The 24,167-nt window shown below is 36.1% G+C and overlaps 1 protein-coding gene across 1 annotated transcript; it reads right to left on the bottom strand.

The window, feature by feature from the left end:
* Positions 1–3,444: 3,444 nt before the first annotated feature.
* LOC5569198 (proton-coupled amino acid transporter-like protein CG1139) lies at positions 3,445–22,428 on the bottom strand. The gene is made up of 2 exons (XM_001658318.2): positions 21,000–22,428; positions 3,445–4,030 (listed from the first exon to the last, which is right to left on the bottom strand). The coding sequence occupies exons 1-2, from the start codon at positions 22,049–22,051 to the stop codon at positions 3,613–3,615; spliced, it is 1,470 nt and encodes a 489-aa protein (XP_001658368.2). The 5' UTR covers positions 22,052–22,428; the 3' UTR covers positions 3,445–3,612.
* Between the last annotated feature and the right edge of the window lie 1,739 nt (positions 22,429–24,167).

Here is a 24,167-nt window from a genome sequence, read left to right as displayed (position 1 = left end):
CACTCAGTTGAGTTCAACTAATTTTCATTCTTTTACCAAGATCCGCACAGCTGAGCGGTAAGCAAATTAATTTTAACTGATATGTCAGCCTAACATCAAGTTTACTTAAAACAGCACCTTTGGGTGCCGTTACCAAACGTCACTTTTACTAAGATGTCAACAAACGACCTTTTACCGAGATTTGCACAGCTGAGATCGGCATTCGGATTTAAGTGTGAATTTGATTCTAGTGTATAACTGTTTCTGTTCATATTTAGAAAAGATTAATTTCTTTTTCCTTCTTTCTGGAATTACACCCCTATTGAGACAAAGCCAGATTCTCAAATAAGAGTCCTTCAGTTACTCATTAACTGAGAATTTGATTCGCCTATCATGATTGTTTTTTTATATTGTGTGTAAGAAAAACATACTCGACCGATGAGATCTAATCAACCATCCTGTAAATTCCACAAACTACGTAACGCTCAAGGGGGAGGGGGGAATTGCAGTTAATTTTTCCATACACAAAACGTTACGGAGGGGGATGGGGTGAGGTGGTCAAAAATTTCCGATTTTAGCGTTACGTAATAAATGGACGCTGCCAAACGATTGATGCGAAATAGAGCTCTTTTGAACCATTTTTACAAATCAATATCACTTGCTGATAAGTTAATATTGTCATATTTTCCACAATTAATATGATATTACAAAAAAAAAACAATATGCCAATATAGTGACTCTTTGAATTGAAAATAGTCTTGCAGTTGTGTTAACTCAACTGTTATATCCTTGAAAATATCGTGGTCAACAGGCACTATCTGGCTTCATAAATAAGCAAAAATGTCACATTTGAGGAACAGAAAATCTATTCAAGATTCAAGAAACGCCATTGCATGACCAAGTAAGTACTAACAGTTTGGACCAGACCAAAAGAATCATTGAGTCATTTTTTTTTTGTCAAACAGTACAAAACAGTCGATAAATTCGATATCTTTGGAAGTTTGTTCATTATGTCTCTGCAACGGAAATTCCATGAACATCTGACATAAATAAGACACATGATTTGAATTTGGAGATTCTAATTTGACTCCTCCTGACTTAAGTTTATGGAGCTACTGTAAAAACAGAGGCAGACTCTTGAGTCGCTATCATCGCAACCCCCCCCCCCCCAAAAAGCTCCAAAAGGTAATGTAAAATGTATGCTGTATGGAGCTCATTTTGCTACAACCAATAAATGTAGCCACTTGATTGATGTTGCTTTTATGAAAAAGCCCAAAAAATTGCAAATGTTGGAACCTGTATTCGCTGATGTCCGCACGAATGGGAAGGTATCTTTTCGAGATATTGAAACCCTTCGAATAAAGTCATAAAAATCTACTGTAAATTTCAGTTACTCAACTCTACGGGGCAAGTGGGCACATGAAATTTAACTTTTTATTCTTCCTCATAATACTTACCGTTGCCAATAATCACATAATTAACCATATTTCATGTTGAAAACATATATTGTATAAATATGATATCAATCTAAAAGGAGTATAAAATGGTAAAACTTTCTTGTTTGTTAACTACTTACGTGTTTTAATTACTGCAGTAATTGTGAAAATTGTATTATTGTTGTTCTGCTTGTCAGAAAACCACTTTCACGGTGGAATTATTTTTATGATTTGATTTAACAGGAAATATCTTCCACTATATTCTTAGCTAAATTCCAAGCTAAAAACATCAAAATAACTTCAATACTGTTAAAAAAGTCTGTGTAGTGTCACTTACTCCGGGTGCCTGGATAATATTCTTAATGAGGATTTTTTAAGCTTTTTGATAAGGCTTGGCTAACAGGGCGTTTAAGCATATTCCATTTACTTTCGTAGGCCGTTGTAATGTTGATCCATTCTATTTTTAATCTTTAACGGTTGATTGGCAAAGAAAATTCCCAATCAATAACTAAGTACTCAACGAACTCTAAGCTGGGAAGCAGGCTATGTTCCAGCAGAGGTGTAATGCCAGACAGAAGAAGAATAAATTTAATGTATTCTAACCATGAAAAGAAACAGTGCTCGGTTAGATATACTTCCACAGTATGAATAAGTGAACAGTCGAACTTAGAACATATCTAATCGAATAAGTGTCCTATAGCTCAATAAATCCTCAAAATCACATAGGACAGTTTTGGTTTTTACAAAATGAAAAACTCAATAGATATGTATATATATTTAAGTTATGAACTTTTATATGGAAATAAAACTTTTATCCAACGAAGCTGTCTTTTGCAATGATTACATTTAAAAATAATGTACTCTAAAGAACAAAAATTTTAAATAAAAAAAAAATGTTCGGGATCCCTCGGTGGATTTTTTTGGGGAACACGTCAAATGAAAGCTAAAAACCTATATTTTCGAATGGTGAAAGATTTAGCGATGCCTATTTTTTTGTGATAAACCTTTCCCATATACACGCCGTGTATCGAGATACGAAATATCGATTAAGGGAGAGTTGAGTGTACTATATTACATTCATTTGCATTATGGACCCTGTAACAGCGAGTTTCGGAGACTTGACTGCATCTGATATCGGTTTGACATCGATAATGGCGTATCCGATATATCGCCGATAAAGATAACGAATCAAAAAGATATCGCCGATACCGATTAATCCTCATTGTAGACAGCTCTACTTCCGCACTTCCAAGAACAAGATAGGTGACAACAGCACTCAGGTACTTACGCCGATTTCTGACTCATTGGCGCCAGGTCAGTGATGGCACAACCAGTCTGTGGCGTATTGCGAGCAAATGGTCCGTAAGTAATCTGATATTCTTGGGTTTCTTCCAGTTCCATTTTCACGTAATAAATTGCAAATCGTAGGGCGATGCGAGTCAACCAGCGACGATTGTTTCCGAGAATTCGATAGAACGTTTTTGAAACTCAATATGTGTTCAGCACGCCATAAGCGCCGGCATGTTTTTTTCTTCTTCTTCTTGGCATAACGTCCTCACTGGGACAAAGTCTGCTTCTCAGCACTTCCACAGTTATTAACTGAGAGCTTTCTTTGCCAAAGTTACCATTTTCACATTCGTATATCGTGTACGATTATACTCTATGTCCAGGGAAGTCAAGAAAATTTCCATTAGGAAAAGATCCTGGACCGGGAATCGAACCCAAACACCTTCAGCATTGCTTTGCTTTGTAGCCATCAACTCTAACCACTCGGCTAAGGAAGGCCTCACCTACGAAAACTATTTTTTTATGAAAACTAAACGTTTCGAAAAACCAAAATAGTTTAGAATCATCATTTAACATCTACAACCTAAAAAAGATTGTATTGCCCTCGTTTCGGTTACTTTTGTCACTGACTGCTAGTTCTAGTGTCATGTGGAAAATCAAGTGAGTAAACATAAACGAGAAACCACAAGAAGATAATCAAAAGTCAAGGATTTCTTTCACTGTTATATGATTTACAACCAAATCTGTCTAGCATACTGTATATTTTCTAATAATATAAATAATTTAAAACGAAACATATCTAAAACATTGAACACATTTGTTCCGGTGTCAACACAATCACGAAAATAGCTAACAAAAAAGGTTTGTCATTATAAAAAATAGAGTTGCCTACCTAATTGTCCATAGGCCCTTACTGCCACTCCGTAACAATCTCAACCACACTCATACTGGTTCCAATCAGGAATCCACTCAACCCAAACGCCACCATCAGTAGGTCCTTCCACAGAATCCAGTTCCACGTCCCATACTGTCGATTCGGCCAATAGGTAACAATCTCCAACAGCGGCGGAAACACTAGGGCTAGTGTCGATGTGCTGACGGCTCCGACCAGCGAAATGAACGATCCCAAGTTGGGAATGATGGTCGCCAAAGTAAAGGTTAGCAATACCAACGCCACCCTCAGAGCGTATTCGGCGTAGTCTTGGGCACGGTGCGATCCGAACTGCCGCCTTACCACTGGGCCCAGGATGGAAACCGGAACGTAGAACTGGAGAGCGTAGGACGCGAACACGGCCACCGCCATCAGAAGCCGTACCAGCTCTGCCAAACTGCAAGGGATTAGGTAATGAGTTATTGAAGGTAAATTTAATGAGATACTAGAACTAGCAAAATCAACATAGCACCACCCTGTTTTTCCATTGCTACGTAAAATAATGTTTGTTTCCCTATGCTTAAACGAAGTCGATTGAAAATAAAAATCATTCTCTCAAACTTTGAAGTAATTTGGAATAGTTTTGGACACGCCATTCGTAGTTTATATAGAAATTACTATGGAAAAGACCATTTTTTGTGTTCAGTACTCTAAGCTCTCGACAGAATATTTCATGGAATGTGAACAAAATTTTCTGAGGTAAAATCTTTCCAGCTACAACTTTGCTGAAGACCACATTTTTATTGCATGTCTGGATAATTTTATTATTGATTCCAAAATCTAAAACACGCCAAGATGATGATTTAATTACTTCCAAAGCAATTCAAACTTTTTGCAGTAGAACATTGTAGCATGGATTACTTTGATCTATTCTCCCCGTAAGGAGCACCACTGTCACCACTGCCGAACAGTGGATGAAGCATGAAAAATGCTAACCCACGAAACGACGATCTAGTATGGAGATTGCAAGCAAATTTCAAAATTCAAAAATTCAATTAAATCGTACAACTATAAGCAGTGTCTCGTACAAAATTTCAAGTCCTATTTTACAGTGGATTGAATTACGAAAAATAATAATGACCAATAGTTAAAATTTATTAATACAACAATAGAGCCAGTATTTTACACAACTTTGACGATCTGTTGCACAAAATTGTGACGTATTGGAACATTTCTGATAGCGGCAACGAATTTAGCAATCCAAAATTTCTTGTTTTTATTTATGAATCGTGGTTTACGGCTAACCAGCCGAGTGGGAGTTTAACAACTACCGAAAAGCTAGACATTACGTATATTTTGCAATTGGACAAAAGGTCGAAGAACAAAAGGCCGAAGGGACAAAAGGTCGAAAATCTTTTTTCAAAGAAAGAAAAAATTCCCACCAAGTAAATCATTTTCGACCTTTTGTCCTTTCGACCATTTGTCTTTCGTCCTTTTGTCCATAAACCATTTTCATGGCTACCTCGATGGTCCCTCAACTCTTTCATGACGGATTAGCTTCAATATTTTAAGTAAAAAAACAAGGACGAAATATATGTACAAACACTTCCATCAGCAAATTTGTTATCTATGTTACAAAAACATACACAAACAAGTTCTTTGCGTACCTGGAAATTCTATGAAATAAAATTCTTTTACTATAACGTTTCAAATCCAATCATCATCTCATGGCAAGATTTCCAATATCTACTGGATCTTCTGGCAGAGCACAAAATTAGCTGGAAAATTTTTCAGATGTTTTAGAACAAAAGTGACTTAATCAAAAATCTTGCAAAAAACAAGGACTATATTTTGACATTAGAGTGGTCCCATGCAATATGGACTTCATTTTTTTTTTGTTTTTCAAGTTAACTAAACTTCTGAGTTTAATTTTCAACGACTTTTCCGAAAACACTAACTCTGTAAGCCTACTGTAGCTCCTGCTATGGCTTTTTCATTCAGTGAATGAAAAAGTATTATGATTCCATAACTTTTGCGTTTCGAGTGCTACTAGAGTTACCTCTTTTACAAAGTTTTAGAATAAGTTGATGCACGCCCTTTAAAGAAAAAATAAAAAAATTCCATCCCTTCGCAAAAAAATCTCCGGGATCCGATATGACTTTTCTTCTACAAAATTATTGACCTGTGTAGATTGTGGCTTAAACATCTGCTGGTTCTGGAAGCCTCAATATCACAATTCTGAATTTCTGAAACGCCTGGTCCATCATAACTAAATACAAATCACGGGTCTGTTACTTGTTTGTATGAAAATATTTCGTTTCCAAGCGATAGAACAGTTAAAAAAAATGTCATATTTTTTCTACCTGACCCGTAGAAGTTCTGGAATAATTTTGTCCACAATACTCCGAATCTATTCTTTTCATCACTCATGAAAATGAAACTAATAGCGAAACTATTCTCCTGATTTGATAAAAAACTTGACTTTATTGGCTCATGCTCATATACGAACAGTTTTAATTCTGTATGTAAACTCTGTAGCTTACGGATTAACAGAAACATTAGTTTTTGATTAAAAATAAGGTATTATTATGTTCTCCCCAGTACCAGATTTGGGCTTCGGGGGGCCCGGGTCAGATCTCATAAAGGGGGCCCCTTTATACAAAATTCAGCACGTTTTGGAATTCCACAAACTAACGTATTGAATTTGAGTTACGAAAGAGAAGGTCGGTCCAAACATATGAGGGGCCCAAATTCAAAGTAGTGTAAGTGACATTTTCGGTTGTGAGCTATATACATTGCGAAATTCGTCTGTTTTCAAGCTTTTCAATAGTGTTTTGTGGTGATTTTTCCGTCCAAAGTGAAAAATATAATAATTCTTAGAATATTGGCTGTTTTTATTGGATAAATTATTTGTGTAGAGTTAAAAAATTGCTGAAAATCTTCAAAGCCATTTTTCTTTTCTTTTTGACTTTATTTAGTACAAGTTTCCAGTTTGTCTCGGTTGTCGCATTCTCTGGAAAAAAAAAAAATATTTACATTATTGGCAATAATACAGTATACTAGGCCAATTTAACTGAAAATTGAACTGCATGTTGGAAAAAGCTTCATTTGTAAATGAATCACCAAATTCTATGCAAAGTATCTAAGTTCTTAAAGTCCACCTATGTCGACAAAAATGTCCAAATGTTGATACCGTAAAACGGGGTAACTTTGATAGTTTTTCCGAAGAAAACTTGAATATTTATGCATGCTGTTTCAAAGAATTATAGTTTATATTTTTAAAACAAGTACTGGCATCCTAGCTATCGATTGCAGTTGATAGATTGCCAAAAGATTTATTTTTAATGGATATATATTTTTTCATATAATCGAAAGTCGGTTTTCTGTTTCGGGGTAACATTGATAATGGAGCATAAATCGAACAAAATTGAATGAGTTACGGAACATTTGTAGGGCATTGCATACCTCTAGGCGTTTAACGTTATATGGAAATTGTTGACTTAAATTACAAAAATGGTTCCAGTTTGTGAAAATGCTTTTCGCTTAGAGATTTGAGACCAAATTTAAGATCTATGATAACTAGGCTATCAAAGATAATTGACCATCTATTCAAAACTACATCAAATAGTGATCGTAGAACAGGTTGTTTGTAAGCGTTTCGAAAATGGTTAAATCGTATCAATTTTTTATATTCGTTTATAAAGCCTTATATGTTCTCGATTTAAATGAAAACAGCTTTTACATGAAATGTCATACTAATATTCTTCAGTTTTGCATTCGTTTTGCTTAACCGATAAACAGAAATTATGATATTTCGTTTAGTATGTGATGGGTAACGCACTATCAAAGTTACCCGCATTATCAAAGATACCCCGTTTTACGGTACTTGAATATTTTGAAAACAAACAATTTAGGATAAGTATAATCTTCTACAAAGTTTTGCAATTAATTTAAGTGAACAAATTTGCTGAAGCATGCCTTTTTTCTAATTATTAACATTTAAAAAAATATTCCAATTTTAAAATTTGGGCATTTTTCTCATAACAGTATTTTTCTAATAGCTTCAAAACTCTTGAATAGAATTTGGTTAATTGCTCATAAATCAAATTTCAAGTTATTTATGAGATGTAGTTCGAATTTCAGGTCAATCGGTTCATTAAAAGCTGTTATACAGTGCCCTTAACTTGACCATTTTGTATGAAAATCGGCCTTCATGTACTTTATTCTTGGCAGTACTGTATATTCTATAAATTATATGCAAAGTTTACTATAAGCCTTTACTGAGGTTTAGTCGCATTTTTTAAGATCCTGCAAATACGTCAAGCGCATTTTCTATTCAAATATTTTTTGAAAACTAACTAGAGAAGAATTTCAAAGATTTTGGATTACTCCAAAGCATACTTGGCAGTACGAAGAATGCCGGTAGAACCAGGCCCGGATTTGAGGGGGTGCCAAGGGGGCAAATGCCCCGGGCCCCCCGATGAAGGCCATGACTTTTTTGTAATTTGTAATATACTGAAGGATAACAATTGGCGTAACCATACTGTGCGATCAGGTAATAAAAAATATAACTCAAATATTGGAAAGTTGACTTTGACGTTAGATTTATATGTCCAAATGTCGAAAGAGAAACTATTGTAACGTATTTAATTTTTTTTTGTTCTTAATTTTGATTCCTCGGGGGGGAGGGGTCTTCATCGGGGGGCCCGGGGCGTTTCCCCCCTTGGCACCCCCTCAAATCCGGGCCTGGTTCTCCCGGCATTCTTCGTACTGCCAAGTATGCTTTGGAGTATGCCATAGAAAATCCCTACACAAAATGTAAAATTAGTGTTCTCGTTTTTTTTCCAACGTTTTCGATAAGTTTTTCGCAAATATTATTCCTTACAATCACGTCGCAACCCTTGAGGAACGCAATTGCGAAGGAATCACGTAAATCGGTTGGCCCGTTCTCAAGCCATTTCGTGATCATTCTATTTTTATTTATAACGATTTTTAAGGTTTTTTCAGCCCGAGTTTACGTGTTCAATATTAATCTGAAGTTTATGGAGCATCTTATTATACCTACACGTTGACTGGTGCAAATTCTTCTTCTTCTTTCTGGCGTCCCAACTGGAACAGAGCCTCATTGAAGGTTTAACGAATAGAATTACCTTTTTTTGGTAGTCTTCGCTGAATAACCACCCGATCAGTGAATTACAACAAGATTATATCACAGTTATATCGTTTGCAACAAACGAATTTTGTTTCATTTTTGCTAGAAACACTTTGAGTTGATGGAGGAAATTATATCACAATTCAAACAAAATCAGTTATAATAACAAAAACTTTTTCAAATTTGTTTCAATTCAAAACTAAATTGTAACACAATTTATTATAAAAAAAATGAGAGCGAAGGAAATAACATATATTGTTATATTTCAGTTATGAAAAATAACAATATGAGTTATATTTTTTAAAATTGAAGCATAAAGAGTTATATTTTTGTTTAAATTATAACATATTTTGTTTCAATTTTGTTTAGTGTAGAGGAAATTGTGTTAAAATTTTTGTTATTTTAACTAATAACCAGCCAAAATTATAACATATTTTGTTAGAAAAAAATGCGCTAACTGAGTAACAGAACCTATTACAACTCTGTTGTAATCCACTGCACTATGGGCCAGGGACGCAATCTGGCGGGACAAAATTAATAACTCGGTAACGAAGCATTTCCGGTATTTGGTGTCTTCGGCAAAGTTTTTTTGTAACAACGAGGACCATCTACTGCCATAAACGGATAGTTCGTAAATCGTCCGCATACGTGGCGCCACAATCTAACTTTTTACTGTGACGTTCTAGAGACTTGGCGTGTTCGGCAAAGTTGTTCATTTTGATAAAATAAACAACTCTCTTGAAGACGTCAAAATTCCACAGCCTACTGTTTTCGAGTTATTGGCAAAATTAGAGAAAATTAGTGAAAAAACGATTTTTTTCACTGAATTTGACTTTTTTCCTAAGAACCAAAACTGATAAATATATAACAAACGCAAGCTCTGGTGGAAAAAAATCAATTATACGACGCATAAAACTTAAGAAATTATGAAAAAACTTGTAAAATAGAGCAATTTTGAACCCTAATATCTCAAAAAGCGCAAAAAATCGCAAGTTCAAATTTTCAGGCAACGTAGAGCAAAACGGATAAAACGGATGTCAAAATTTCAGAGAGGTATATTATGGTGTTTTGAGATTTTTTAATTTATTTACGGTTTTCTTTTTATTACACGACTAACATTTTCGTGGCAAATATTGAAGTGTATTTTACAATTAGCGGAAAATTGTATTTTATTATTATATGAATTTATTATATCTGCTCACAGTTTAAGCTGGCTTTGGATTTCATCTCGAATTCGTTAGTACAGTTTTCCGGAAGCTCAAAATTGAAGTAAATCCGGTGATTAAACACATATTTGAGATTAAACAACCTAACAGTTCTCAAAATCGAAGGAATCTCCAAATTGATACCTTTAATCTGTATCCTGTTTCGAAGCATCCAAGGATCAACGCTCTTTCCGCTTTAAAACAAATCTACAAGCTCCGAACAAGAGTTCGTGCGCTCTGAAATTTTAGTATTTAGAGATATTGACATGAATATGCTTTAAAATTTGATTTTCCGTGTTAAAAGTAACACATTCATAGAAAAAAATTGCTCACCTCGAACCATGATGACAACAATTAACTGACACATGATCAAGTTTTTCATGGCATACTATATCATTTGATTTATTGAAGAAACACAAATATGTACCCAGGTTTAACCTACACTTTCACCTACATTACTCGATATCAACTCAAGGAACTGCTCTTAAACTGAATTTCATGACTACTATAATGGCTTTTTAAACAGTTTTCTGAAAGTTTTTGTTCTACGACTCGTTATTTCTTAAAGTCGATCGTCCGTTCCGATTCCTCATGGAAATTAACTGTACTGGAGTAATTTAATTATTGTAAAAATATGAAATATCTCAAAAACACCAAAATATACCTCTCTGGAATTTTGACATCCGTTCATCAAGTATTGCTCTATGTTACCTGAAAATTTGAGCTTTGCGATTTTTTGCGCTTTTAGAGAAATTAAGATTCAAAAATTGCTTTATTTTTCAAGTTTTTTCATAATTTCTTAAGTTTTATGCGTCGTATTATTAAATTTTTTCCACCAGAGCTTGCGTTTGTTATATATTTATCAGCAAAAAATATTATATGCCATAGTTCTTAGGAAAAAAGTAAAAATCGGTGAAAAAATCGTTTTTTCACTAATTTTCTCTAATTTTGCCAATAACTCGAAAACAGTAGGCTGTGGAATTTTGACGTCTTCGAGAGAGTTATTTATTTTATCAAAATGAACAACTTTGCCGAACACGCCAAGTCTCTAGAACGTCACAGTAAAAGGTTAGATTGTGGCGCCACCTATGCGGACGATTTGCGAACTATCCGTTTATGGCAGTAGATGGTCCTCGTTGTTACAAAAAACTTTGCCGAAGACACCAAATACCAGAAACGCTTCGTTACCGAGTTATTAATTTTGTCCCGCCAGATTGCGTCCCTGGCCCATAGTGCACTGGTCGGGTAAGTTAATCGTTTTTTAACTACAAATAATGAACACCAGAGATGAAATGGACACTCCCTTGTCATCTGAGAATGAAAATATCTCATAAAAAATATTTACTGTATACATGTATAACATCGGTATTAGCTTAGCATAGCTTAGACTGACTACACATATCTTTGGTTGCTATTCCACGATTGACCGAAGTCAGTGAAGATGCACAAAGAATCAACTAGAAGTTCGGTTGGGAATGGCCATAATCTTCTTCAGCGTGCACAATTTAGTGCCTCAGATACAGCAACCTCAAATCTAGTAGAGACACATAATTTGATCCATAAGACACGCAACATGTAACTTTTGTTATGGCGTATAATCAATAGATTTGAAATTAAAGCATGAAACGAGCTCACCAATTGATCTTCCATCCTTGACTGAGCTGCCACAACTCTTTTTCAGCTTGTGCTTCACGTAGCACTCTATACATGTATAAAATCGGTATTGCATATGAATTTTTAACGTTATAAAAAATATGTTTACTTCATTTCTCGCTGAACTTTTCTAAACGACCTAAGTAACAATAAGAGATTTTCTTCTCCTTCGTTCTCTTTCGATTATGACAGTGCAACACTGAATCTTAAAGGAAAGCTTTTCACTATAGTTTAAAATACAGTATCCTAGGTTAGTGATTCATACAAAAAACTCAACGTTAGATACAAATGCGGTTTAGTTATTGATGCCACAGCAAGTAAACAAAGATAATCTCTCAATGCTAGATAGGTCGTTCAGAAAAGTTCAGCGAGTTTGTCCTTTGATATTTGACTTTGTATGCCAGATATCTGGTATATGCGTAAGGCGAAGGAAGAATCTATTTCTCGATTACTTTTTCAATTCGACTTAAGTAAGTTTCATATGGTTTTAAGAACACTTATAAAACTGTTTTTAAAATTAATCATCTTTTAAACATTTTTGCGTCGTATACATCGCTTACATTTAGCATACAATCAGCTCGCGTTCAATAACTAAGTAGTTTCTATTAAGTCCTATAAAAATGTTATGCCGAAATCATAAGCCGTTTCACAACGTTTTTGTACCAGTGTGAAATCGACTCAAGTAGTGTTTTGTTTCGATTCGTGGTTAAGTCACTTTGTCTCTCCATACAACGGAGCGGTGATAGTAGCGGTTAGGTTGCGAAAGTTGAGAATTTTACTGACGCCGTTTTGTAAATCCGGAAATTGAACGTTCTAAAAATGAACTATCGAGTTGGTTTAGAGCGGAACGTGTTAAATTTCATCTGCGAAACAAGTAGGATCGATTAAGTAAGTTTGTTACTTGAGACTGGTTGAATAAGTTTTCGAGAAAGTAAAGCAACGAACCTATAGGAAAGTTCGTCTTAGCTAGTGTGATAGGGAAGGAGCGTTTCTATGTATCAGAACGATTGACACTCGATTCATTTTTCTGACATTTGATGTGATTCTCATTACTATGTATGAATGCGGCACGCCGTACTTACATTAAAACTTGAAAACTAACAGTTATAACTGAAAAGTATTGCCGTTTTATGGTCTTGAAATATGCATTCACTTGTGTCCATTATGCCCTTATGCGCCCTATATTCTAATCACACGGTTCAAAATAAACCGAATTATCTTCAAAAGCATGTAACAATATTTGGAATTAGTAGCGTAGTTATGATCAAACAATATTCATTTTTTTTGGTCAAATGGGAAAACATTAAGAAAACAACTTGCTACTGAAATTAGTTTATATTTAAGATGGATTTGATATTGAAGACGTATACTATCCAAAATGAGTTGAAATAATTAAAAATCATGCCCGATAGTCTTCGATATGGATGAAATTGTACACATGTTTCCAGTATGGTAAAATAAGTGTTTTCCATTGATTTTGATTCCAGAGGAAAACGTTCTATGGAGAAGTTGTAGCGGACAGTTTTGGCTACAAGAAAAAAAAACTCATAGATAAAATTTAGGTTTTAAACTACACGAATCCTTCATTTTTAATATTTTTTAAATATTTGCCGTAGAATTTTAGTAGGAAACATGTGTTTGAGACAAACGTCCATGATGGAGACTATTTTAATATATACAATTTTTTTTCGAAGAACAACTTTTGGCCGATTCCGATTTTTTTATATAAGTTTAGATATTGTAAAAAATAAATCTTGAAATTATTCTAAACCATAATGATTATCATGTTCACTTTTCTATGAATAGTCATTTTTGAGTAATCTTTAGATAAATGCTTCAGTTTATTAACTAAATAATGAAATAGAAAATTTTAGTAACTCGGGATTCTCAATAAAAAAAAATGAGTCGATAGAGGAAAATATCGCATATTATACTCTCAAAAACTTGTTTTTCTTGTTGCAGAATCAAGAAAAACTAGCGAAAATGGCTTATTTCATTATTTGATAAATAAATATTTGAATTCCATAATAACTCGAAAAATGGCTACTTCTACAAAAGTGATAATGACGATAATTTTGGTTCAGAAATAGTACAAGATTCTTACTTTATTATCACAATACATTTAATTAAAATAAATATTTTTGAAAATCTACCAAAAGTTGTTCTTAGCAAAACTTAATTATCAAAAAAAAAGTCTCTATCATTGTTCCAACATCGGTTTCCTATTAAGATTTTCTGGTGAAGATTTTAAAAATAATAAAAATGTGTTTTTTATGTGATTTAAAATTTAAGTTTTATTTATGAATTTACATGACAAAAATAAAAATATTATTCAGAGTATATTTTTTCTAGTAGCCTACTATATTTTTCCATGAAATGTTTTCCTCTAAAATCATCAACCGCGAAGCTCGATTTTTTTAAATAAATTGAAAGTAAAAACTTAAAGAGCATTTCCATAAGTTATTCTTGAGTCAAAATAATCGATTTAACTATGGAAAACACTTATTCTACCATACCGAAAACATGTGCAATCGACTAGTTTTGGATCCGTTGAATCTATTGCATGCTCCTTGTGAGCGAGCGACGGAATCCGGATCAATTGTGTCCAGTTTGCGCTGCGCGGAAGAAAAAACGAAGTGTGCCGGTGAAAAAAAAACAAACGTGTCAGTAATGTTGGATCCGTTGAATCTGTTGCATGCTCCTTGTGAGCGAGCGATGCAATCCGGATCCATTGTGTCCGGTTCAGGGTTCTGAATTTTCGTATCAATGATGCGAAATCTACGATTTTTCAAAGCATTCTCCTTTTTTCGCTTCCTCGCGTGAACATCTTTTATCGATCACACTAATTTTCCCTGGAGCTACGATGGAGGATAACCGAAAATCACTCCACTCTGTGGATAATTTGATTTTCACTCCATCATATTTGCGCTCACCAACTGCTCCCGAGAATTATCACTATGTGGATAGACAAAAACTAGTGCCGGCGACGGGATTCGAACCTAGAACATTGCTTAAAACAACCGCGATGCGTGCACGCTAACCATGCTACCACACCAACTTGACGAATGAAGTGGTTAATTTGGTGCATAAAAGCAACTGCTGCTCGTGGCGATGGATACAGGAAAAATTCTCCATGGATCGGAGAAAGAGAAAACAAACTTCTCACAGCTGCGGAAATGTGCAATTAGGGGCTCCTGGGGTAATATGCACTGCCGGGGCAAAACGCACCTAGTCAATTTCTCTGAAATAAACGAGTTTTGAGAGAAAAACCCTATGCGGATTGATGAAACGTTGCAAATTGTTGAAACCCTGAGAATTTGATACATTTGAAAAAACTTAACAGGGAGATAGAACAATAAAATCGGAAAGCACGATTCTGATGTAACTTTCCCGATCATTTCACTTCTTGTTTTGAAAGCGATGGGTTGAGATGTTTACAACCTTTAACCATAAAAGAGATGATTAGAGACTGGGTTAGTTGTTGATGAGATGATTTGGCGAAATAACACAACGATTTCTATGTTTCATAACATTTTCTGTTAAGCACCCGGTTGGGGCAACATGCACTACATTGGACGTGGCAGAACGATCCATTCTAAAATTAACCACAATCATAAAAAATAGGTCATTTCAAGTCTATAGTACCGTATTTATGCACAATTGTATCATCTTGTAGACGAAAATCATCCAAAACTCGTGTTTTTACGATAAATAAAATTACGTTTTAAACACGATGGTGCGTCTTGCCTCAATGTTGTAGTGCGTTCTGCCCCAATAAGTGGTGCATCGTGCCCCGCATCAATCTGAATTCACGCAAAAGTAGTGTTTGAGAAAAGTTAAATTTTCCAACAATCTAGTATAATTATGATGATAATTCGCTCAACACCATGTAGGGTGAACCCAATCCAACTAGATTCGTGTATTAAAACACTACATACATGTTGTTTAGTGTCCATTTCGGCACATCTTCCTTAAGTGGTGCATATTACCCCAGGAACCCCTATCTATTTTCGCTTTGTTTTGTGGACGGATAAAATCGCAAGGCAGCTGATCGCTGAAAAATTGTTGTGAGGGATAAATCCATTATCGTGAGAGTGAGTGAGAATTCGGAAGCCTGGACCGGTTTGTGTTTTGCGGAAGAAAAAACGAAGTGTGCCGGTGAAAAAAAAAACAAACGCGTCAGTAGTGTTGGATCCGCTGAATCTGTTGCATGCTCCTTGTGGGCGAGCGACGGAATCCGGATCCATTGTGTCCGGTTCGCGTTGCACGGAAGAAAAAATGAAATGCGCCGGTGAAAAGCAAAAAAAAAGCGTCAGTTTGATACGTTGAACCTGTTGTATGCTCCTGTCGAGCGAGCAACGAAATCAGTATCGTGTCTGGTTTGGATAGTGCGATCATTCGTGTATATGCTCACGTATTCATTTCGGATTATATATTTATCGTTTACCAAAACTAATCCTTTCCCATATACAAAAATCCAGTGTTTTCTTGTGGAAGTGCAGAGGACTCCTCGGCTTCTTTAAAGCAAGTAACACGTCAACATTTCCCTCCCATTCCCAAATTGACCTGCATCCGGACGCAGCCGGCGCCGGTATTGTTTATTATAATAATAATAAGAGCACCTGTATCTACACATTGAGGATGATACTGATCCCGAGTAGCGTCTGTTGGTTCCCTGTGTAAGTACAGCTGTTCTTGCAATAACGGAGTAGCAACTGCGGGCGGTCAATCATGCTCATGCTCATGCTCATACCGAAAACATGTGCAATCGAATGCAATTGAAAAATAACGAAATTAAGAGAACTTCACTGAAGGTCATGTTTTGAAAATTTGCCAAGTCACTTCCCGAATAAAAAATACAAGTCATTTGATAGTTGCACCATAAAACCTAAGGTGTACAATAGAGTCTATAATTTTGTTGTTGATTGATTTAGCAAGGTTAAATCATTAATTTTTCTTACTGTAAATTGTCAATTGTTTTTATTGCATAAATAAATTGTATCGAGTATGTTCCCACTGTTTTCCAGATAATTTCACTTTTGGTTGGATTTGCATTCAAACTTTGATTTTACCTTGTAGGGGGATTAGGGGCATAATGAACATGCGGGGCGAAATGGACACCTCCTAAATATCTGAGAACATGCATGCTTTATCAAAAGTTAATATACTACATGAAATCTGTATTCCATTTGAAATTTTAGACGGTATAAATGATTATTTTTTGCTTCAATTGTCCTTCGAAAATTAACTTAAAATGTTTCTCAGTTTCAAATTGGCATATAAGCAAGGTCGTGGAAGAATCTAATTTAAGAGCAATATAGCGAACCCAGAAAAGTTATTTCAAGCTATTATGATTCAGTGTTGATAGATTAACACTAAAATCACAATCAATACACTATCCTGTAACAGCAAACTCATTAGAGATCTGTTTCGCAAATCTCACGCTTGAGATTTTGAAGCAAAATCACTCAATCAACTCAAACCGTAAAAATCTGAGACGAGACTCGCGAAGACGGTATTCTTTTTCTGTGATTGCTGAGTTTTTTTCATATTCCACTTTGTGTTTATACGAATCTTGCGCAAACCGTTCAAACCCTCACATGAACCTCTCAGCAAAAAATGATTGCGTTTTCATCACACCGAATCATAAATAGCCTTTGGAGTGCAATTTCATGCCAGCAAACGTAACAGACATTAGAAATAACTAATATTGTGTTCAAATTTATCAGCAATTTTCGAAAAAAACTGCTCCACCGACTGAGGGTTTTAATAACAGTTTATTTTGAATACAATACTTTTCACTTTTGTATCCGTTAAAACGGTGGGTTGCATTTGACGTTTCGTGACAGCGGAATCTGGGCTGCATATGACGTTGATATTTTTCCTCTTAGCGAGTCTCTCTTAGGTAAAAATGATTCAGTCACAAAACCCGTCAAAAACTCGTGAAACCCGAGGGTTGTTGTTTACGTTAGAAAAAAATACTATAATTTTACCAGACTAACAAGAAATTATAGCCGCATGTGAGTAAACTGTGGAAATACAAGGCAATAAGTCAAACAGGTGAGCCAACTCATCCATGATTTTTTGACTGCTGCGTTGCGTGATTGACAACTCACGCATGAAAAATCTCTAGCGTGAGTTATGAGAAATTGAGTTTTTCACAACACTGTTATGATTGAGGGAGAGCCCAATGAGAATATATACCGAGGTGAGGAAGAAGACATTTGGTGTGCGTGACATTCGTGTACGGTGCAAAATGTTTCACAACTACAAGCATGCGAGCTCCCATAAGAAGCCGTGTAAATTAGTGACGTAGTTATTTATGTTTACGTTTTTGCTCTTTACTAATACATAGCCCTTGCTTCTTCTTCCACACCTTAGTATATATTCTCATTGGGGAGAGCCCTTTTACATATCGGAACGATTGACAGTCATTAAATATATTGGAATCACTAAATTTCATGCAAGTGTTCATTTCGCCCCGATAGCTTTTTACCAGCCTTGTTTGCGACCCAAATTTCTATCTCGCTTTTCTGACATATGATATGATTTTTATCACCATGAATGAATGTAGCACGTCGTACTAACATCAAACTTGAAAACTAGGCATGGGTGAAATAAAAATATTGCCATTTTATAGTCTTGAACCGAACATTTGCTTAATGTGTCCATCATGCCCCTAATTCTCCTAATTAGCAAAGTAGTAATGATATCTTCAAGGTTTGCTCAACTCTAATGGTCCTCTGAATTCCAAGAAGAAATTCCGTCTGATAGTTGAAATCAATCGAATAACTATTAAAATTAATGTTTTGAAATAAATAAGGTTTTGTAAATGCCCATTTTGGTCAACATGTGTAAAGAATATTCAAGAAAACTGTGAAAACACAGAAACATTTAGATCAACCGGATAGATAATTGATTTTTTGTTCATATACATCCGTTGTTTCAAAAAAACAAGTTAACTATATTAGGCATAGAATAACGAGTTTAGCTTATCCCGAAAAAATCACAATACATTTGTGAACGGTAGATCCAATTGCAAGACAAAATTTTGAAACAATAAAAAATGTGTTGCCAAGATGGTTCAAATGGTGAAGTTGCTAAAACCGAGCCATGCCTAAATCGAGCTATGTCAAAATCGAACGGGCACTGTAGATTGCCGCAGTTATTTTAAATATTGGGTGATATGAGTAAAAAACTTTGAACTTTACTACATGTAGCATCTACTCAAAAACAAAATCCACAAAGTTTACTACACTTTTGGAATGAATAAAAAACTTTTCGAACATGTAGTGCTTACTACTTTCGAACATGAGCAGTGACTGAAGCTGCACGTTAAGAAATTTCCATTCAGAGTGCAGAGTGATTCTGCACGTAAAGAATAATCATTCAGAGTGACGCTTAAAATTAATACAATCATGCATATGAAGAAAATGCATGGAATCTAATCGATTACGCGGCAATTTGCACAAATCATGAAGGTGCTGTTATTTGACAAGATTTGTAGTGTAATTTTGCGATTAGTCTGGTATTCTCTCTATTTCTATGATTTTATGATGATGGTACATCAAAGAATTTTCTGGGTGGTTTTCGGCCTTCGCCAACGCCGATGATTTTTAAATACTAGCTCTACATTTATGAAGAGATCTTGAGATTACAGCTATCAAATTAGGAACCACATATTTTCTAGCACCAGTACTGAGATTCTGGTGAAATTGCGGTAGAATTTTGATGCTCCCCGTGTGTTTTCTTAACAGCATGTTGAATTCCGAAGTTCTAAGTGTTTCTGTGATATTCTCGTTATTTTGGTGGGGTTTCTGATAGTATCCTTGGAATGTCTAGAACTTAGAATGTAGAGATTTTTATGAGAATTGTAGTGATTCCATTGGTAGTCGTTAGAATTCAATGAGGATCTCCCCTAAAACATCAGGGTTCCCTTTGAAATTATTAAAATTCTTAACGATTCCACAAAAAATCCCATTGAAATCTATAAAATATTTACCGACATTCAAAACGTTTATATTAAAGCTTTACTTTGAAATTCCAACGGAACTGGAGATCAACGGAATCTTAAAGGTTTTTACAATAATTACAAAGATTGATTTTTGGAATTACAAATATTCACACAATAATTCGCAGGAATCCCACCGCAATCTCATAGATTCTTACAGAAATATCGTCTCAAAGATACCCACAGAATTCCAAGAGATTAATATTCGGAATCCCATTCCCACCCCAATTCTAGAGTTTTTACCAGATTCCTAATATTTCCGCAATATTCCTAGAATGGTATTTAAATTTTCAGAATTATCATAAAAAATCCGACATCCCTATCGGAATCTCAAAGTTCCTACAGGAATTCCAGAATTCAAAAGGAAATCTGAGATGTCAGAATCTACACGTAAAATTCAGAATTACTTTATCAATATCTGAATTCCTACCGACATCCTAAAATTCCTAGAAAATAACATAATTATCGTAATGCCAGAATTCACACGGATATTACAAATTGCTACTGCCGGTAATCTTACCGGAATCTCAGAATTGGCGGAGCGAAAGTTTTCGTAACCTCAGAATTCCTTTGCAAAACTCAAAATACCTTCCGATATATCAAAACTCACATCGTTTCCCCATGATTTTTACTCAAAAGTAAATTATTCCATTCAATTCCGCAAACTCAAAGCATGTGTAGCAACCTCTGAAGCTAACTACCAGTAGCTTTGTAGTAAATGCTACCTTTATTCATACCAATGCGTTGTTTGTAGTATGTTCGAAAGGTGTAGAAAGGGAAATGACACAAACATGTTCCACTCGTGTTCCACATATAGCGTTTACTACCGAGAATGTAGTAAACTCAACTTTACTACATTTTATTCATACGGCCCATTGTTGCTGTCTACTGTGTTTAATTTTGAAGTATCTGAGAAATAATCACGTTGAAGTCAGATTTTAAGTAAGTACAATAAAAAAAATGTTCTGCGCGAAAAATGACTTGAAAACCATCCAATAAAAGCACAATTAATTCGATTGGTTTGGTGTGAACTTAGAGAGGATTTTTTTTTTCAAAATAAATAAGGTTTTCTGTTTTATTATAGAAATGCCATTTACAATCAATTGAATGTTAAGATACAATAGAACAGATTGTAAGTGAATTGGAAAAAAGGCGTTTCATTTTATTGTACATCTGTTGGAAAATATGAACGTATTACATTATATATTGTTCTATTGTATTTTAAACATATTTTTATCAAGATTGCGCCACCATTAAATCCTAATATTTTTGAATCGAATTTCGAAGTTTATCTTTGTATTGAATTCAGAAGAACACACGAACGTTAGGTTTTGAGAACTTTCGAAAAATGAGCCTCACCCTAGTCTGGTGCTATTTCAATTTCACTGAGTGTAGCAATACTTACAACAAATGGCTCGGCAGATTGAGCGTGATGCTTCCCTCGGCCGCATCCCCGTACTTGAGATACCCGTAGAAACCGACGGCCGAGTACAGGCACACTACAATGGTCATTCCGGTGTTGAGCACCCCATTCCAGCGGCAGAAGTCCTTCGGCGTTCTCATGTTGTTCTCCAGCGGTAGAATAACACCGATGCCCTCGAAGGCATACATGACCGTCCCGAAGTACAGTGGAATTGTGCTCCAGCTGGACGCAGGCGCTACCGACGTGCTGCGCGGAAGATCTTTCAGCAGGAACATGAACGAGATCGTGATGCCAGAGATAGCCAGAAAGGAGGCTACCATCGAAGTAGGCGTGAGCAGCTTTAGACTGCGGATCATGTTCAGGGCGATCAACGGCAGCAATATCCCCAGGAGAACAGTGAAAACGTCCGTTTTGATGGAGATGTACTCCAAGAAGTCATGGAGATTGACGGCTACGAAGAGGAAGTAGACGCAGCAGAATCCGAGCTGCATGATGATGAGGAAGCAGTTGATGAGCAGTCCTATGAGGCGGCTGAATCGTTGTAGGCTATTTGGACCGGATTCCAGAGCGTATCGGCCTACTTCGGAGAACGACATGGACGGCACTTGGTACCGTCGACACAGTTCGTGCGAAACTTTAACTAAAGTATGCATACTGTGGGTGCAGATAACGCCCATAGCCATTGTTCCAAACAATCCGACGTACAATCCGGCATTTTTGAAGGCGTCGGGCATCGCCAGGATTCCCGTGCCCAAATTCCCGTTCAACATGTGAATCAAAGTGTCCAGATTGGACGTGGGGTTCTCCAGCTTCCGGTGCTGAAGTGGGTCGTAGCGCGTTATCTTCTGCCATTGATTAGGCGTAGATCCGTAATGTCGCATGTTGTTTCGGATCGCAACCTCCAAAAGCGATGGCTTCAGTCGATGATCGCCGTTGAGGTTGCTGCGAATGCTGCTGCTGTTGTCATTGTTGTTATTATCGTCGCTTGCAGTCAGCAGCGAGGCCGTTTCGAGGTCACGCTGATTTGGCGCCATTCTCGATTTCTTCCACCAAATTTACCCCTTGTCCAGCACTTCCACCCAGTGCAATCGTTTGTGAACGCTTCTGGCTTGATTCTTTACCCAAGTACAATGGTGCGTATGCATTTGCCAGCGAAAATCACTCGTCACTCTTGAGAGCTCCACTTTGAGCCTTTGGCGGTCAGTTTGAAAGCTTTGAAAAGTCGTCCGTTCGTCACAAAATCTCGATCGTAACTGATCGGTACCTCCTTCAAGAAGGGGACCTCAATAAGTCCGGTAGGTACGTGCAAGAGGACACACATCAACAAAAAAATTACTGCGTCATGTAACTTGCCGCTTCAATGTAGATCGGTGAAAGTGCTGTGTACTTCTCTCCCTCTAATCAAGCACAGAAGAACGGCAATTATGTTTGTTTTATTGGACCAACAGGGTGCAGCGGAAATGTTGAGCCGGGCAGACATACGGGATGGAATGGATGCAAAAAGCACAATCTTGCTGAATTGCATGAGCACGACTTTATCACTATATACACTACCCGTCATAAATACGGACTCACTGAAATAAGTATTGCAACACTCAGCTGAATAATGAATCACCCCCAAAAAGTTTAGCATCACCTCAAAACAGGTTAATCCACATTGCTATATCTCGAGATCCATACGACTTGCAAAGAAGCGATCTTCAGCAAAGTTGTTCAAGAGATCAAGGACATCCGGAAAGCGAACAGTTTAGTTCGCGATTTTGCCGCTAGGTGGCGCTAGTGAGCATGTAAAATTGAGCATTTTGAACTAGTTCTAGCTTGTGATCCATAAGAGATAGAAAGTTCGAGTCTTCGGCGAAGTTGTTCAGAAGGCCAAGTACATCCGGAAGACAAACAGTTAGGTTGTAGATTTCGCCGCTAGGTGGCGCTAGTGGGCATGCAAAATTGAGCATTTCAAACTAGTTCTCACTTTTGATCCACATGAGATAGAAACTTCGAGTCTTCGGCAAAGTTGTTCAGAAAGTCAAGGACATCCGGAAGACAGATAGTTTGGTTCGAGATTTTGCCGCTAGGCGGCGCTAGTGAGCATGTAAAACTGAGCATTTTGAACTAGTTCTAGCTTGCGATCCACAAGAGATAGAAAGTTCGAGTCTTCAGTAAGTAAACAACAGAAATAAAGTAAAGGACATCCAATTATCAAATTTTTTGATTCCTAATTTTGCCACTAGGTTACGCTAGTACTCATATTTAATTAAATATATGAAACAAATACTATCTTTCGAGCCAGATGAGATAGAAATATTGAGTCTTCAGCAAAGTTGTTCGGAAAATCAAGGGCATCCAGGAAACAGTTTACTCTGGAGGGATGACTGTACCTAAACATTATGAATTTGATAAGATAGAATTTCCAGAATGCTGTTCAGAAATCCTTTGTCATTTGGAAGTTGAAGTGATTTGAATCACTTCATGTACGTTTTTCAGATTTGATAAGTTCAATATCCAAGTGATTGATGTTTGATTTTTGAAGCAAATTTAAGGCATTCAGGTCTCATTCACTTTATATTCAAGTGTTTCAGATTTGACTAGCGGATTTTCTCACTAGCGTAAATACAATAGTTTGGTGTTTCGGCTGATCAATTTTCATATTAGGTTTTATGAAAGCAACTTAGTTGAAGTGATCAAATGTGGATAGTGTTCAAAATGAATGAAAAATGTGTACAACAGTCAAGACTGATGCTGAAGGGTTAACAGTGTGTTGGAAGCTGGGAGGGAGAAACCGATACGAAATTTATGTACGTCAAGGTGAGCCGATATTATGCTGTCACGAACTGTCACTGTGAGCCCAGATCTTAAACATTGGACAAACTTTATAAAAGCGCGTAATTGATCAAAACATATTTTTGCATTTCATCAAATGTGACAAAAAATCACTTGAAAAGCTATTCGTGTTTATTCAAAAGTAGTGCCACGATAGCACCTTTCATTTTGATCAAATATAAAGTTTTCAAATACGCATCATTTTTCTTTTTCCAATTAAAACGAAAATTAAATGCATAGAAAATTTTGGCCCTTTTCCCAAGTTCGTCCCGAACGATCGAAGGTACACAACAAAAGAAAACTAGCGATTTTCATCAAGTCTGCCTTGATTGT

This window comes from Aedes aegypti, chromosome 1 (assembly GCF_002204515.2).
Source record: "Aedes aegypti strain LVP_AGWG chromosome 1, AaegL5.0 Primary Assembly, whole genome shotgun sequence".
Classification (NCBI taxonomy): Eukaryota; Metazoa; Arthropoda; class Insecta; order Diptera; family Culicidae; genus Aedes; species Aedes aegypti.
The sequence above is the reverse complement of the archived record's forward strand: the minus strand, read 5'-3'. Positions and strand labels throughout refer to the sequence as shown.